This window comes from Ptychodera flava, chromosome 6, assembly GCF_041260155.1.
Source record: "Ptychodera flava strain L36383 chromosome 6, AS_Pfla_20210202, whole genome shotgun sequence".
NCBI lineage: Eukaryota > Metazoa > Hemichordata > Enteropneusta > Ptychoderidae > Ptychodera > Ptychodera flava.
The window spans coordinates 26,609,044-26,626,379 of NC_091933.1; the positions used below are offsets into that span (position 1 = coordinate 26,609,044).

Here is a 17,336-nt window from a genome sequence, read left to right on the forward strand (position 1 = left end):
GAGCGTGAAGCAAACCGCAATCGAATGTATTCTTGAAATTCCTGCAGTGTCCGCCACCGATTGCAGCCTCGTCAGTCGGCCTGTTTACATTTTTACCTTAGGATAAAGGGTTTTTAAATATACTTCCGGGTTTGTTGGGAATAAAACACTAGGACGCCTGGAAGATTTTATCATAATTTCTCATTTCACCTCCAAGAAAACGGCTGGTAGATGATTATATTATAAAAGTCGAGGGATAGAAGACAGCACGGGTGTTTTTAAACATTTAGGTGAGTGTTGAGAGTTTTTTATGTCAGCGCATATGCTCATGGTATAGTAATGCAACGCGCATAGTGTAACACACACAGTGCCGGTTCAGGGGAGTTTGGTCACGTGGGAGAAAGTAATTTGAGTACAGTCGGCAGACACGGCGCACCGCATCACTGGGTCAAAACAGATGTAAATTTTCCATTAATTTCACCTCTTACTCGTCGAAGACGTAAACTATTTCGAACAGTTTCGAAGCCTACTAACATTCTAGGTAATGTGGGAAGCAAATGGAGGGATTCGTGCTGTGAATTCTCCTTAGCCATCTTCCCACGTGTCGTCATTGTACAGAGCTCAGAGCCGCCATCTTGCTCGCGAATGAATTACTGGTGGATAAATACTTGTCTCGCAATTTTCTCGCCATTTCGCGTTAATTTTCTGTAGATGAGAACCGGGACGGTTCTTTCGGATATAAGGGAATTTAGAAGTAGGGTGTAGTGTGAAAACAATTCCGTTAAAATAACAGTTGTCACCGTTTTCGTGGTCAAACTTTTTAGATGTCAAGTGTTCCCGAAGATCAAAGTGACCAGTGTTCATCCCCTCCGAAGAAGAAATTGAAAACTCAAGAAAACGGCAATACGGGTGCTAAGTGTACATCGCAGAATTCTGTCACACCTTCCCCGAACGTGAGTAAATGTGTAGTTTCTAACGCGTTCTTTTTTATTTTCAATGTTTATGAGCAAGAAGGCCGAAGTTTATACAAGGTACATGCGTGCCACACAAAACGAGAACTTTTGCGCAACAGCTAATTGTTCGTGTCCAAAAACAGTATTGGTCTGCTGGTTTACTCCATTGGCCTTTTGCGGCCGAGAGACATTTTCTTTTTTAACGGTGCTTTTCTAATGTAAACCGAGCGAAAGTAGTCAACTTTACCATGTTTTCATCCTTCTTTGTAATATGCTGCTGTGGCTGTGATCAAAGGACAGATTTCTTTGTTTGCAGTCGTGTGTCGACTGCAGTTGTGTCGAACGCCGAAAATAGGCATGAGTAGCACGAACCTACACTGCACGGTTTCAAACGTTTAGACCTCAACATTAATTAACACGTAAGACTGACAATGTTTGTTGTAATTAGGACAGTTCACACAAAGTCCGTTACATGCCAATGGCCATTGTTTGCACTCTGTAGGGTCTCACTTTGTAACAAAGGAAAACAAAGACCGGTACAAGATGCTGGTGGATAGCCTTTACAAAGCCATGCCAGTCATCCCCAAAAACAGACACTGACTCATGGTCTCTTTTTATACCTCCATGCACTCCTGTAGGTGAATATGTCGGCCAACGGAACAGATGAGATCGATGAGGGCCTATATTCCAGGCAGCTGTAAGTACATGGAATATTATTCACTGTGCTCTTTATGTATACTATACTGTTTAAAGTGAGGTGCACATTTTATTAGGGCTGTGTGTAAATTACATTATTTTTGTTACATTGTTTATCCACATTTCTAGATTGCATGTCTGGAAATTACACATGCAAGAATGACAAAAACACGTCTTCGTTTGCAACTGCTAGTGTTACTATGAGTACTAAAAGATATTAACAGTTCAGACTACAAGCTGCAGCAACAGCCACTATGCAATGCTGATGAACTGTGTGCATTTCAAGCAGAAGTGTCCGATATGACAACTTTGTATCTGCAAGCAACACTATTCATTCATCAGAAATTTAAACACTTGTAGTAGTAGGGAATTTCCAGTCATTATGTTTAAATTTGCCACGAACAGAAGTCGTAGGTGCATTTTTTTTCAAATCACACGAGATATAATTACTAAAATGCAAATTGTGGGAGATGGGTATTCGCTATTATTATGTGAAATCTTCCATCACAAGATGTATATATTTCTGCAGTTACTGATTTAATAATTAAACAATTGATGATAATAATAATAGATGGCATTTCTGGTGAAGTGGTATGAAAATTTGCAAGAAAATCAGATAGACTGTTGAACCCTAATTTTGAGCATACATCTTGCTGGTGATATAATACTTCCTGGGTATTTCTACGAAAAGACTCCCCCTCATTTCTGCCAACTTCTATGAACACAGCCTTCCAAAACTTGTGAAAGTAGACAAGAGGACTAAGGGGCCGTAGATGATTAAAACATGCGCATGGTAAATGCAATTTTTCTGTGTTTAAGGGGGAGGGGGTTTTGCTGTATTTTGCACAAAAATTGCACTACATGTTTTAATATCACAACATCCCGCTCCACACTTTTATGTATCGCAAAATATGTTAAGAGGCCATGTACCAAGCCAGTGCAGCACCGGCACTATATACCCACATTCCTTTGACATACATGTGGTTCAGCATACTAGTAACATAACAATCATTTGGGATACACTCTTTCAATTCATCTCATTCTGTTGGTCGCGTCATTGTCTAGTTGGCGCTGAACAAAAATTGATTTTAGCGGGGGTATGGGGATATGGTAGCATATACGTGATTTCATAGTGACATAATTACCGATTGTAGGTATGCTGATACAGTGTGAGGCTTGGTTGGATTTTCACACTTTCAAACTTCGTTGGAGGGGAGGTTATGATCAAAGCTCTTAGTTTCATTTACCGTTCGCATGTTTAATTATCCACAGCCCTAAGGGCATTTTGGATCATAGAAACTGACCCACATGTCTCTTCATTTAGGTTTGGGAAGCAATGATATGGCAAGGTGGATGGTTATCAGCACCAGAATGAAGGATTTTTTTATTTGCATGTGTCTGATTTTAGAATCTACAGCCCCTGAGTATAATAATTGGCATGCATGATAAAAAGTGCAGAGTAATTTTTCACGTTGAAACAGAAGTAATAGTTCAGGGTTACCAGCGATTGTCTCCTCTTGATGAATATGAAAGTTTGAGCAAAGACAATACATTGAATTATAACACTGATACTTTATTCTGGGTCTAGGTATGTCCTTGGTCATGACGCCATGCGTCGTATGGGTGCATCCAATGTACTTGTGTCTGGAATGAAAGGTCTTGGCATTGAAATTGCCAAAAATGTGGTCCTTGGAGGTGTGAAATCCGTCACTATTCACGATGAGGGAACGGTGGCACTGGCAGACCTATCTTCCCAGTTTTTCCTCCAGAAGGAAGACATCGGAAAGAATCGCAGCGAGGTGACAGAGGCACGTCTGGCAGAGCTTAACTCCTATGTTCCTGTTACTGCACATTCTGGACCTCTCACAGAAGAGTTAATCAGTAAATTCCAGGTGAGCAGCTGTGCCTTTGACATTTTCAAAACTTTTCATGCTCTCAGGTATAGTTGTAAACGCATGGATAATCAAGATGGTGTGGTTCAGCCCATCATCCTTCCTTACTGAACTGTAAATCATCCTGATGTCACCATTGTTCTTACCACTCTGCTGATGCCAGTTGAAGTTGCCATGAACCTTCTGCAAGGTTATCCTCAGAAGCAACAAAATACTAAAATGAATCACTCTAAATGCTCTTTTGAAAGTCTGCAAGCAACATTTTACTCGTCGAACAAACATATTCATTCACAAAATCTCCCTCTCTTGTGAGGTCACATATGGTAGATAACATTTGAAAGATTTTCTGCCTATTCTATGATGTTGTAATCAGTTCTACCCCAAGCGTTATATATATTGTACCAGATACTCATCAATTCCACATCCATGAGTACTGCCATTCTGCAATCTCCCAATCAGTGACATGCAGAAGTCACAGTATGTCCCTAGTACAATATCCCCAGACTTTCCAATGTTACGTGAATGATGCAAACTTGAAGAAATTCCAAGTTCAATGTAAATATCAATGACAACATTTAGGGATTAAGATTTTCAATTGAAGTATTTCCTATGATAATAACTCCTTCCTTGCCTTTAAGCTGCCATCCTGCATAGTTAGTAAAAAGCCGTTGCAAACCAAATCTCATTTTCATTGTCTCAGTGTGTCCCTCATACAAGAACATAAAGTGCTTAGCTCAGCAATTTGAACCAGCTCAAATTTACTTCAGTTGGCTAGCTATTGCATCTGTGATATTACTGAATTTCACAGGATATTAGCCCCTGAAAATCAATGCAATTTCCTCTGACTCAGTGAGATTAGGGTTATCCCTAATTATAAATCTTGATGTGTGAAAGTTGTGTTTCTGCATTTATACTTACAGGTGGTTGTGTTGACTAACTCCTCTTTGGAGTCCCAGTTGAAGATTGGTGATTATTGCCACTCTAAAGGAATCAAGCTGATAGTGGCAGACACCAGGGGTCTCTTTGGACAGATATTCTGTGATTTTGGAGAGCAGTTTGTTGTGACTGACACAACTGGAGAACAGCCCATAAGCAATATGATTGCTTCTGTAACTAAGGTATGAGCCTCTCTACATCATTTGTGTGTCACAGTTGAAATAGTTCAAATTTCTGTGAAAAGTTGCAACAATTTCTGTGTGTACTCAGTAAGCATCAATTTGATGAACTTTCTCTATAATGTACCTATTCTGAAGATATTACAAAAGCGTATGTTTTAGGAGTTTCGTGGAAAAAGTATTTGCACTTTTTTTATAATGTGTAATACAAACATAATGGTGTTGATATTGATGAATGTATTCGTAAGCATTTGATCCAGTTTGCATCTGATGGAAAGTTAGCTTGACAAGTGTAAAAATGCAGGCAGCTTCGTTCATTCCAAAAAATTGAACTATGAATACAATGTGCGCCACAAATGAACATCTTGTATTGTGAAAAGTGAACTTTTAAGGACATGTGGTGAATACACTTATTTCAAAACTATGTCAAAATCTTGTTTGTTTTTATTTGGGCTGAGTGATGTAATGAAATGCATGCCATGAATATCAAGCAGAAGTTAGAATATTTTCATGGGTGTAGTGGAATGTTGTATTAGTGACTATATATCCAGTCTTCAAACATCTTCATTCTTTCTTGTCTCACACAGGATGCTGAAGGCGTTGTGACATGTCTTGATGAAGCTCGTCATAGTTATGAGAGTGGTGACTATGTGACCTTCTCTGAAATTCAGGTTAGTAACAGTAATAAACAACAGTAGATGAAGGCCTTTGCTTTTGTGCTCAAGAGACTAAAGACTTGCTGATTGTATGTGTTTGACTGACATTCCGTATATGGTGGTTTGTCAGTGGACTTCTTGTGTAGCATAGCTGAACTTGTCAAGTTTTATTTGGACTTGAACCAACACAGTTAACTTGCACAGCATTGTCAGTCATTTAACCCATTGTCAGTGACTTGTCAGCATCAAATTCCATAGATGTGTGCATCCAAGAAGATTTTATCAATAAATTAGAATAAAGTACAACTCAGTTGATCAAAACAGTGTTTAGATCCAAGTTCCTCAGAAATTTAAATGCCACTAACAATATTAGTGTACTGCATGTATTGCTTGATCTGCTATGTCTCCAAATTTACAGTAAATTGTGAATTTTGAGGAAATTCAGTGGAAATGCAGTCTCTTGTCGTGATGGCAGTGTCAAATGATGAACATAACAATTCGTGTTGCCTTGTATATTCAGGGGATGACCGAACTGAATGAAAGTGAACCACGTAAAATCAAAGTTCTTGGACCATACACATTCAGCATCGGTGACACAAGCAACTTATCTGATTACGTCAGAGGTGGAATTGTCACACAGGTCAAGATGCCGCAGACAATCTCATTTGTAAGTTGATATTTCTCTTGTTTTGAAATTGTTACCATTTTATGAGTAGATAAGGGTACAAGAAGTTCAGTGGCTCAAAATTGTTGCCCATGGTTAGAAAACCTTTGCTGTCAGATGACAGTGTCACAGTGTAGAATGGGGAGTAAGATTTGACAATGTAGTGTTTTTAAAGCTGCTCACCATGCATAACATTTGAACTATAGATAATCAACTTTTTGAATGTCAAACATTTATTTTACAAGAATCTGTTATAAACACACAGTAGTTGCAGATGAGTAGAGATCAGAATTATCTTAAGCAGAAAATAGCGACCATGTTGCAGTTACATATACTGTGTTAGCGCTGGGTTTGGAAAGCTGTTAGCCACTGTGGCGAATAGTTCAAATTTTTATTAGCCACAGACAAATTTTATTAGCCACACATTTTTACGAAAACAAAGCTTTCTATAGGCCTAATGCTAAAATCTCCAATGTCGGTTGCATGCACAAGAATAAACTATCAACACATCAACCTTGTATCCAATTGTCTTCATTTTAACACTGGAAATTGCTTGATTCTGGACCGCGATGCAAGTCGACACGCAATGTTGAGACCACGATTAAAATGAACTGCAACACGGAAGGTTGGGACCGCGATGCAAATCAACGGCATGACAGCAACACTGAACGTTCGGACTGCGATTAAAATAGAAGTTTGGTTACACCTAATTACATTCCATCAGTACACGTAGTGTCTTTGTCACGTCATACAAGACATCGCGTACATGTGGCACAGACGTTCGGAACGTCATCAAACGACACTTTTACACGTAGTCTTAATTTCGTGTTGTAATTTTTAGATTTTCTTTGTGATTTGCGGGAATTTAGACAGGAAATCTCGTCAAGTATGAGTATCATTGTAAATTAGCAGACATCATTGATATCAGAAAATTCAGTAGAGTTCACCTGTACAAGACGTACGTGCTATGATTTCCTGACATAAATGAAATGTTGTCGTCTAATTGAGCTTTTTAGCTACTATAGACTATAGTCTATAGAAGCTATTGGGATGGGTATTCGTCCGGCGTCCGTCGTCAGTCTGTATGTATGTATGTATGTATGTATGTATGTATGTATGTATGTCCGTTTGTGAGGCGTCCGTCCACTCAAATATCTTGAGAACCGCAGTACTTACTGATTTGATATTTGTTGTGTAGCTGAAAAATATGATTTTGAGAAACTATTTTTTTTAATTTTTTGATATTGTTGAAAATAGGCAAAGTAATCCCAAAAAAGGTGTTTTTGGTAAAAAATCTTCTTCTTCATAACCGCTGGTCAGACAGCTTTGTTATTTGGTATACAGGTCCTTAGGGACAACTCAACTTAGATTTGTTCAAATTGTGATGAAATATGCAAATGTGTATTTTTAAGGAATTTTTTGGTCATTTTTGGTCAAAATCTGACTTACATTGTATGTAGTTGTTGTACTGTATAAACCCTATCAATTCACCCAGAAAAAAATAATTAATATGATTTTAAATAATTGAATTTTAATTAGGAAATCATCAAAGCCAAAATAATTTTAGTGTAGAATTATCAGAAAGTTCAACTTTTTTTGACAGTTCATAGTGAAATGCTTACCATCATGGAGGATTAAAACATATAAAGGCAACTTTCCTGAATCCCAACTTTGACATATTCTGAACGGTCATTTATTGTGCCCTGTATGTTATCTAAAAGAAATTGCTCAAAATAGTCAATAGAGATAGAGATAGAGAAAGTTCTAATTTCCATTTATGGTTGACTTGGTAAGGATAAAATAAAATTACTTTTTGAGGACAAAAATAGAGTGGTCAATTAAAAGAGTGGTCAAAGTGATAGGGTTTTTATGGTAAAGCTTGGCTGTAAGATTCCTCATGTGCTATTTATAGCAATTATGCAATCTGTGTAAACAGTGCAATGAAAGTTACATGATGCCTTATAATGCTTTTGGTGACCTTGAACTTCTTAAGTTTCAAACAATTGTCTCTTCAGTGTGCTTTTTCTGAGTATGTACAGTCTCAACTTATTCAACAGAACTCACTAATACAATGTTAATCAAAGATATCCACCTTCTTCAACAATCCATGTGTCACAAAAGGTTATTCCCTACATAACACAGCAGAGCTCTGTCAACTGTTGAGTTGCTTGTTCTTTCAAAACCGCTGGTCAGACAGCTTTAATATTTGGTTTACAAGTCCCTAGGATGACCTAAGTGAGATAATTTCATACAGTCAGGAAATACTTAATTTTGTATCCATGTCTATAGTAGCTTCAGGGACTTTGGCCCTATGTTTACCTGAAGCTGTCACAAAGATTTCCCTAAACCACATAAATAACTGTATTACAGAAAATCGGTAAATTTAATGCGAGGATACAACGAACTTGAATAGTCCTCGCGTAGAGAAATTAATCGTTTCTTAAAACTTAGACGAATTTCGTATGTTTCTGAAAAAATACTGCAAAATCAACCAAAAAAATCATAACTGAGCATGGATACGCGTACGCCACTGTGTGCCTTCAGACGTACACGTAATTAGATTATAACCTCTCTAATGCACAACAACACGGAACGTCGAGACCGCGATGCAAATCGACAACAACACGGAATGCGGCGTCGTTGGGATGGCGATTTTAATGAACATCAATACGAGACCATGAGGACCGCAATGCAAATCGACCACCATTAAAATAAGACCTCGATAAAAATCTGCAACACGGAACGTCTAGACCACGATGCACATAAATTTCAACACCGAACGTTGTGACCACGATTAAAATGCGTATGTCTGCTGAAGCAAAAGTTTCAATTCTCGCGAGTGTTCGCTTTGCTTGCTGTACACTAGACAAAATGACGTCAAATTTATCGCGAGACTAGCATGACTAGGGCTCGATTGCGTCTGCCTGCATTTTCAGCTCTCGCGATAGTCGTTTATGTGCATGCTGTACACTATGCATGCTATGCAAATGACGTCAAATCTCTCGCGAGACTTGGCTCGATTGCAATTGCGTACGTCGGAGAGAACAATACGGAAGTAGATATAGTTTTTTCGCGAATCGCCGAAAGAGAAGCGCAGATCAACAAAAGACTAAAAAACCCCACGTTTTTGTTTATTTTGCGGAATTTTTTCAACAAAAATCACTTTCGCCACAGTGGCGAATTAGGATCGATTTTTCTTCGCCACTACTGATTTCGATTCGCATTTGCGAACGTGGCGAATGGGCAGCGCGAACACAGCATATAATCATTGAACAACAGGTCATTATTGATGCATAAACTGATTGTTGTTTTGATAGAAATCCTTGCGCGCATCGTTGGCTGAGCCGGATTTTCTGATCACGGACTTCGCCAAGTTTGACAGACCCGGACAGTTACACATTGGATTTCAAGCCCTGCATGAATACATCAAGAAGAACGGCTCTCCACCAAAACCTGGCAACAAGGTAAAAAAAATAATAATCATGGTTGTCACTAGGAGATTTACAACTACTTGAAATGTATCCCATATCTTGTGACCCTTCTAGCTTGATATATAATACTGTCTGTCACAACACCACAGTATGTTGCCATGTTAAGTTACAGAAGCAACCTCAGCCTGGGTCAATCACACATTTTAGGACCATGGACTAATGGAGCATGTGCACACAAACCAAACTTAATGTTGGGGGCTTGCTGTTTCAATTATTGTACATAGAGTCACACTGATTAATACGAGTGATAATCATTAACCATTCAGAACTTGTTCTGAAATGTCTGTTTATTAAAAACTTGTTGGCAATTTAAACTTCAAATGACCTATTCTGGCAATTTATCATATTTAGCGTAAGTTCATATCATCATGTCATCATCTGTGCACTATCCAGACTTTCATCTAGGTGAATAGTTTTGCGGTCAAACACAAAATATTATTATATTATCCACAGTCCTACAGGATGGTAGTGTGTCCGATTGAAACATGTACGTAAATTTCTGAGGTGAATATACTACATGGTTTCAGACTTGAAATATCACATAAAGGGTTTAGTAGTAAATGGCAATAATATTATCGAAACTCATTAATCTGTAGTAGTATTCAATGTACGGGTATGTGACATGTCATTAAGAATGTTATGTCTGTTGACCGAAATACATTGAACAACATGGAATGAGTTCAAAACTGAAAATTATGGTCAAAAAAATGACAAACGCAATAAGATGATACTGATAATCAATGGAAATCGCTTCTTGTAGGCCGATGCTGAGAAGTTCATTGCCATTGCTAAAGAGATCAATGAGAAAGCCCCGGCTGCAGCAAAACAGGAATCCATTGATGAAAAGCTGATGACCAGCCTTGCCTTCAATGCTGTTGGTGATGTGTGTGCGATGCAGGCAGTCTTTGGTGGTGTTACAGCCCAGGAAGTCATGAAGGTCTGTTGTCTTCTCGTTTCATCCACCAAAATGTATAAAAGAGCCGTTTAATTACTTTCGGTTTCAAATGCACCAGTGTATGTCCCAGTGTTTTGATCTGCTATCCAGTTCTTTTATGGACAAAAGTTTAGCTGTCATGGATATAGTGATTTCAGTTTTAAATGTGTTCTGATAACCAAGCCAATCAATCATTTATATTGTACGTGCAACATGTCTGTCTCACGCAAAGTGCTAATCTTAAATTCATTGTAGCAGTGAGCAAATGTATTAACAAGGAAAGAGAGACGAAATGTTTTATGTTTCTCTCATATTAAAATTAATCGTCAGATAACTTTCAAATTGTTAGATTTATGGCCATCTTTTATTATAGTGTTTGGTTGTAATTGTGATTCCAAACGTCTATCATTTTACTCACAGAGTCACTCTGAAAATTATTGCCAGTGTAAATGATGTTTGCATGAATTTTAACAGATAGAAACCATACTCATCTTTTTCATAGAGTACCTTTAATGAGAAATGTGTTCTAATGACACACTGTTATCAGTGTTTGTGACCTATGGTGAATGTTGTCGTTGTGCTTTAAATCCAGGCATGCAGTGGTAAATTCAACCCCATCTCACAGTGGTTGTACTTTGATGCTCTCGAGTGTCTTCCTGAAGATAATCCAGAATCAATAACGGAAGAAGAGCGTCAACCAGTGAGTGTGACTTACTTCATGTCTATATTACAATGTCTGTCTAGTGAATTTATGATACATTTAATAGCAGTGTAACAAAGGTCCCATCCACAAATACCTTTCGTGTTCCATTAAAGTGACTAACCTGTAATCAGACATAAAGCAAAAACTTGGATCGACTGTTACTGGTAATTCATTACAGTAGAAAAATGGACCAGGCCAGTACGAGTCCACAATATGTCATTTCTCTGATATGTTTATCTTGTGCAGCAAAACAGCAGGTATGATGGTCAGATTGCTGTGTTTGGAAAGTCCTTCCAGAAGAAACTTGGATCACAGAAGTATTTTGTTGTAAGTTTTGGACTCTTTTCTCATTGGTCATTTAATTAGCTCACGCAGAACAAGCCAGTCAATAGGTTTCCATGGGAAAGAAGTGATGAAGAGTTTCAAGGAAGGTCCCTGCTTTCCTTGTTTGCTGATGAAGAAGTGCCTAGTAATACTTAAAGAGCTTCAACAAGGATTTGATCATACACAGGCAGTTTTTAGCAGTGGATGATACAAATTCAGTAGTTTCTTTAGTAACAAACATCCGTCGTTTCAATGCAATTGCCACAAAGACGTGAGATGCCATAATAGGACCCCTTCCCAATCTACTGTGTAAAGGTTCACAATCACCATTGATAACATTGCATTTTGGCCAAATCATGGTGGTGCATCACTCAAGATACTTGTTGAGTCCTTGTGTGAATCGCATAGATATACAATGACTGTAACCACACCAATCGTTTAAGGTAGAATGCGCCTGGGGGACAGATATTTGGACTCTCAAAATTTTACAATTCTTTTCTGATCTACTACGTGTGGGGTTCCTTTTAAAGCTCTTGATGTAAGAAAAGTTTTCACAGTCTCATTTTTTCGAAAATCAAAAGTTTTATTTTTCTCCATAGAGTTAACACAGGGATGGCAGCCATTTTGAATTTCAAATATCTATGAATCTTGGGTAATTCATTTCTCTGGTACCAAACTTTGCACATTTAGCCCCAATTTTTATTCTTGATTTTGAAAGGGAATGGTTGACATATTCCTTTTGGAAAGTTTGAGCAAAAGTTTAAGTCTTTCACTTTTGAGGCGCATACTACTTTAAACAAAAGTAACATCATGAAAAGGTGCAACTGTGTGACAAAATGGGATAGTCCTTTTCATTTGCTGATATCTCGTACTTGTAAATATCTTTAAAGGTTGGTGCCGGTGCCATTGGTTGTGAGATGCTGAAGAACTTTGCTATGATGGGACTAGGTTGCTGTGAGGGCGGAAATATCTTTGTCACTGACATGGACAGTATAGAGAAATCTAATCTAAACAGACAGTTTCTCTTTCGACCACACGATGTACAGGTAAGGCAAATTCATAAAAGAAAGAAAGAACATTTGTTGCTAGGTTCAGCACATTTGTAAATTAGCACAAGATTGTATATTTTTAATATTTTTCCACCTTATATCTAAAGTCATCTCGTCAGGAAACAAATTTGGATTTTGGAGTTTTTGGAATGACCTGATTGTTGTGTGTCTGAATGAAGATGAAATTTTAATATGTAATATTTGGGCCTATTTTGGTATTTTTGTCAAAACAACATATTTTCCAGAACTGCTGTCATAATAGCTTTCAAAGGTATTGATAGGTTTCTGATAATGATGTAGTGTGATGTCGAAAATTTTTATGAAATTCACATGTGTAAAAATTTTCAGGGCAATTTTCAAATTGTTTTGTCAAAACATATTTTTGATAATAAGATAGTTCAACAGCTTTTAATATTTAGTTTACACTAAATAGAGGTTGCTGGTTCTGACTTCTTTCTCTTTTGTACAAATGACGATGAAATTTTACGCAGTACTTTTTAGCTCACATTTGGTTTTACCAATGTGAGTTTATCGTATAGGCTGAAGTCGATGGCGTCTGTATGTATGTGTGTATGTATGTACGTACGTACAGTATGTCCGTCAACATCAAAAACACGCAAACCCGCTGCACGTTTCAGCTTGATATTTGGTGTGTGGATGCATCCTGGGCTATAGATGGGATTTTGTTCAAATGAAGTCTGCATTGCTAAAATTATGCAAATGAGCTTACAAAATGTGAAAATGGTTAAGAATTAATAACTCAAGAACCGCTGTTTTGATTGCTTTGAAAATTTGTGTGCAAGTACCTTAGGTGAGCCTTATACAGTTTTATGAATATTGTGCAGATATCCTTAATTTTGTATTTTTGCTGAATTTTTTTGTGATTTTTCTCATTTTCAGTAAAAATTATTTTTCTCTGAAACCGCCAGCCCAATTGTTCTCAAATTTGGGTTGTCTCTTTGCAAGGGTGTTACTCTTCTAATTTGTTGAAATTATGACAAAATTGGGAAAATTACTATTTTTGTGCAATTTTGTCATTTTTGGTCAAAAAATCTTAGACAGTATTTCCTTTTTAAAACCACTGGACAGACAGCTTTCATATCTGGTACACAGACATACAGAGATGACAAAAGTTAGATATGTGGAAATTGTCCTGAAATATAAAAAATTGTATTTTTAAGACAATATTGTCATTTTTGGTCAAGAAAACTTTATCTCAACATTACTTGTTTGATAGCTTTGTAATTTGGTATAAAGTCCCTTGTTTGATAGCTTTGTAATTTGGTATAAAGTCCGTAAAGATGATATTAGATAAATTTTCTGCTCAAAGTGTTGGGAAACCCCAAAATTTGTATATTTTAGGTACTTTTCTCAGTTTATGACCTTAAATGACCTATACTAACCCAGGATATGTTGTGAGACTGATGGCGACTGATGCCGTATGTTGTGGGTTCGAATTTTGAAGGCTGTGAACATAATTTTGTCATATTTGATACCAATTTGTAGGAAAATTTGATCCAGAAAACAAAGCTGAGGTGATTTTTTTCATTTTTGACCAATTTTTGCAACTTTTCTATGTAAGACATTCAAGAACTGATGAGAAATTTGGATCCAGGATAAGTCCAGATGTTGTAATCACCGCCCACAGTGGTAGGCATTTCACTATCTGTAACTAACTTAAGTGCTGTTTACATTAGAATGATAACACTCATGGCATTAATTAAAAATCTCCAAGGTTGTAAATGTACTTCCTGTCATTTGGTCTTATGTAATACCAAGGGGTGGAACATTTGATATTCAGGAGGGGGTAGGGTCTAGAAGATCGATGATGCAGCGTTACTTTTTTACCAGATCCCTTGTGCATTTTTGCCCACTCCTACCTTATCTTTTTTTATCAAGCCTTCTCTATTTTTTGTTGTTGACCTTTGCTTATGTATTTAGGATCTGCTTCTCCCATTGCTATAGAAGTTGATATGCATGTTCCTAAAGATGACCTCCAGTACCTAAGTTTGAGACCTTATTTGCTTTTTAGGGGCCCAAGCCGACCGGCTGGGCCCCTATTGGTTTTATAGGAGTTCAACTTTCTTCTTCTTCTACTTCTTCTTCTTCTTCTTCTTCTTCCGCTCTTTTTTTGTCGACCTAGAACTCAAACACCGCTTACCGCAAACTTCTGAAACTTGCAGGGCTAATAGGAACCTATCAGATCTCGTGCACCTGGGTATACAAATTTCGATTGGTCACATGACCTGGCGGCCATATTGGATTTTCCAAAAACCTAAAAATGGCTTCTCCAGAATACCCAGGGGTCTAGTCGATTTGAAATTTTTTGTAGAGCAAGCATGGCCTAAGGTCTTTAAAATTTGCCAATAAAATCGCGTGCGGTCACGTGACCTTGGCCGCCATATTGGATTTTTGAAAAATACCAATTTAATCTTTAAAAATCTTCTTCTCCAGAACCAAAACACCGATTCGACTGAAATTTCACATATAATATCTTAAGTGTGATCTCTTTCAAATTTGCGAAAGGCGTTTTGATCGGTCACGTGGTTTGGCCGCCATATTGGATTTTAGGAAAATCATGATTTAATATTTAAAAATTTTCTTCTCTAAAACCAACACACCGATTCCAACGAAATTTCACATGTAACATCTTAAGTGTGATCTCTTTAAAGTTTTCGAAAGGCGTTTTGATCGGTCACGTGGTTTGGCCGCCATATTGGATTTTGCTAAAATCGTGATTTAATCTTTGAAAATCTTCTTCTCCAGAACCAACACACTGATTTGACTGAAATTTTGCATAGACCATCTTAAGTGTAATGTCTTTCAAGTTTGCGAAAGGCGTTTTGATTGGTCACGTGGTTTGGCCGCCATATTGGATTTTCTGTAAAATATTAAATTCCAAGTGAAACGTACAGTAACTATTAGATGATGTCCAAAATCCTACTTTCAAGCTCCAATTTTGCACATAGTATCATTAGTTCAAAATTTTTCAACCGTGTTAACCGCTTGGGCCCCGCTAACGCTGCTTGCAGCTTTAATGTTATTCTTGTTTTTCTGGTTTAAATATTTCTTGAATGGACCAATTCAAACCGAATGTGAGCACATAGTGTCCTTGACGGTATTTTTTTTGTAGGAAAAAGTCCAGATGTACCTATTTCAATTATTTCCATATTTAAATTTTGAGGAGCCATCGACTGCTTCAGTTCTAGAAAAAAAAAATTTCTATTACAGTGTATTCTTTATTCGTCATCACAGTCGTATAACACATGGGCTATGAAAGTCTAACTTTGATATGATGAGGTTGTGAGATGTTCCTTGAATACACTACGTTGCTCATTTGCAGAAATTAAAGTCAGAGACGGCAGCAAATGCTGTGAAGAAAATGAACCCAGGCGTCAACATTATCGCCCATCAGGACCGTGTAGGACCAGAAACTGAAAACATTTACAATGACAGCTTCTTTGAAAGTTTAGATGGTGTAGCCAACGCATTGGACAATGTTGATGCAAGTGAGTAAAGCCGGACTTGAAGTGTTAGCACTTCTTATTGATAGCTAGTGCTGCTGTTTGCTAGTCTGAGTAAAATCAGATGTAGGGATAGCCTGTGCCACTTTCTCTTCACTCTGTCCTTTTGATTCCAGTGGTCCCTTGCTTGACATAGCAACAAAGAAACCAGGTAAACACTGCATAAAGGGAAAGTACCAACCATGTATCTTAACCTAATTTTTTTTACAGGTCACCAAGCAAACCTGATCTTATATTCAAACAGATAGTTTCTTGCTGTCATTTCAGTGTTTATAGCTGTATAACTTTCTAATTTTCACTGTATATACCAATACACTCTGTAAACGCTATACATCAATAACAGCAGATGTGCTTACAGTCAGTGCCATTATTCTTCGGTGGGGCAAGTTGGTAATTACCTACCAATTTAGCTAGGGATATTGCAATATACCAAGGGAACTTCCTAAGCCAAACTCTGTTTTCCTATCTGGAGCGGCAAGATGAAATCTAAACAAACACAGCGGGTAACAAACTTTTACAGCCAGCAATGGTGATCTGATAACTGGGATGAACCATTTTCATGTAGGTTCGTTAAAAGGGCACTGGGTTGGGGAATGAAAACTACAAGGAATAAAACACGATAATGAGATCGTATCGTGCCTTGTCTTCTTTTTGACAAATATTACACACAACTAGGTTTGAAAAAGCTGCATGAAGTAACATCATTACAGAACATGGTATTTTGTACAAAAGTTTGAGATCACCACATGTTCATTGATCTTACAAAAGTTGGTCTTTACTGTGTGGTTCACAGGAGTCTAATTCAAAAGCAATCACCGACTCATAAAAAGTCTACTTTACAGTCCGTCTTGAAAGCTCCATCGAAATTGGAGACAAGATGACAAAATTGTACAAAGCTACATGAAGTTGAAACTATGATAAATATCGCTCAGAGAATAAATGCACAACAGACGGCACTTCAGCATGACATCGCCCATCTCATTCTCAGTACCATTGCCCAAAACATCCTGGAAGGCCACAATCAAAAAGTTTGACATGACCTGCACAACTATTTGCTTAATTTTTTGTGGGTGACGAAACCTTTGATAGCAGCCAGTAAAATATTGACAAAATACTTTATTTAGAATACTTGTACTGTAAAAAACCAGCCGGCAATCAGAACAGTGTTCAACATACTACATGCTGAACTGAGCCACACATACAAAATCACTACCAAAGTTCCCTCTGACCAGCTAAATTACAGAAACATAAAGCGGACAGTGGAGTAAATTTATGGTTCATCCCGGTATCAGATCACCATTGCTGGCTGTAAAAGTTTGTTACCCGCTGTGTTTGTTTAGATTTCATCTTGCCGCT

General features: G+C 37.6%; 1 protein-coding gene across 3 annotated transcripts in view; it reads left to right on the top strand.

Annotated features, from left to right (window-relative positions):
• The first annotated feature begins 99 nt into the window (after nucleotides 1-99).
• The window catches only part of LOC139135344 (ubiquitin-like modifier-activating enzyme 1), a 30,471-nt gene continuing 13,234 nt past the window's right edge, over nucleotides 100-17,336 (top strand). Inside the window, exons 1-13 of one of the 3 annotated variants that reach the window (XM_070702689.1) lie at nucleotides 100-269; nucleotides 804-932; nucleotides 1,571-1,629; nucleotides 3,217-3,520; nucleotides 4,441-4,638; nucleotides 5,223-5,306; nucleotides 5,812-5,958; nucleotides 9,273-9,419; nucleotides 10,207-10,383; nucleotides 10,973-11,080; nucleotides 11,330-11,410; nucleotides 12,298-12,453; nucleotides 15,800-15,965. In XM_070702689.1, the coding sequence (XP_070558790.1) occupies nucleotides 804-932; nucleotides 1,571-1,629; nucleotides 3,217-3,520; nucleotides 4,441-4,638; nucleotides 5,223-5,306; nucleotides 5,812-5,958; nucleotides 9,273-9,419; nucleotides 10,207-10,383; nucleotides 10,973-11,080; nucleotides 11,330-11,410; nucleotides 12,298-12,453; nucleotides 15,800-15,965 (1,756 nt within the window). In that variant the 5' untranslated portion in view covers nucleotides 100-269. Of the gene's footprint in view, nucleotides 270-325; nucleotides 521-803; nucleotides 933-1,570; nucleotides 1,630-3,216; nucleotides 3,521-4,440; nucleotides 4,639-5,222; nucleotides 5,307-5,811; nucleotides 5,959-9,272; nucleotides 9,420-10,206; nucleotides 10,384-10,972; nucleotides 11,081-11,329; nucleotides 11,411-12,297; nucleotides 12,454-15,799; nucleotides 15,966-17,336 lie in introns of those variants that run through there. The other 2 variants (XM_070702691.1, XM_070702690.1) reach the window with 2 other exon arrangements.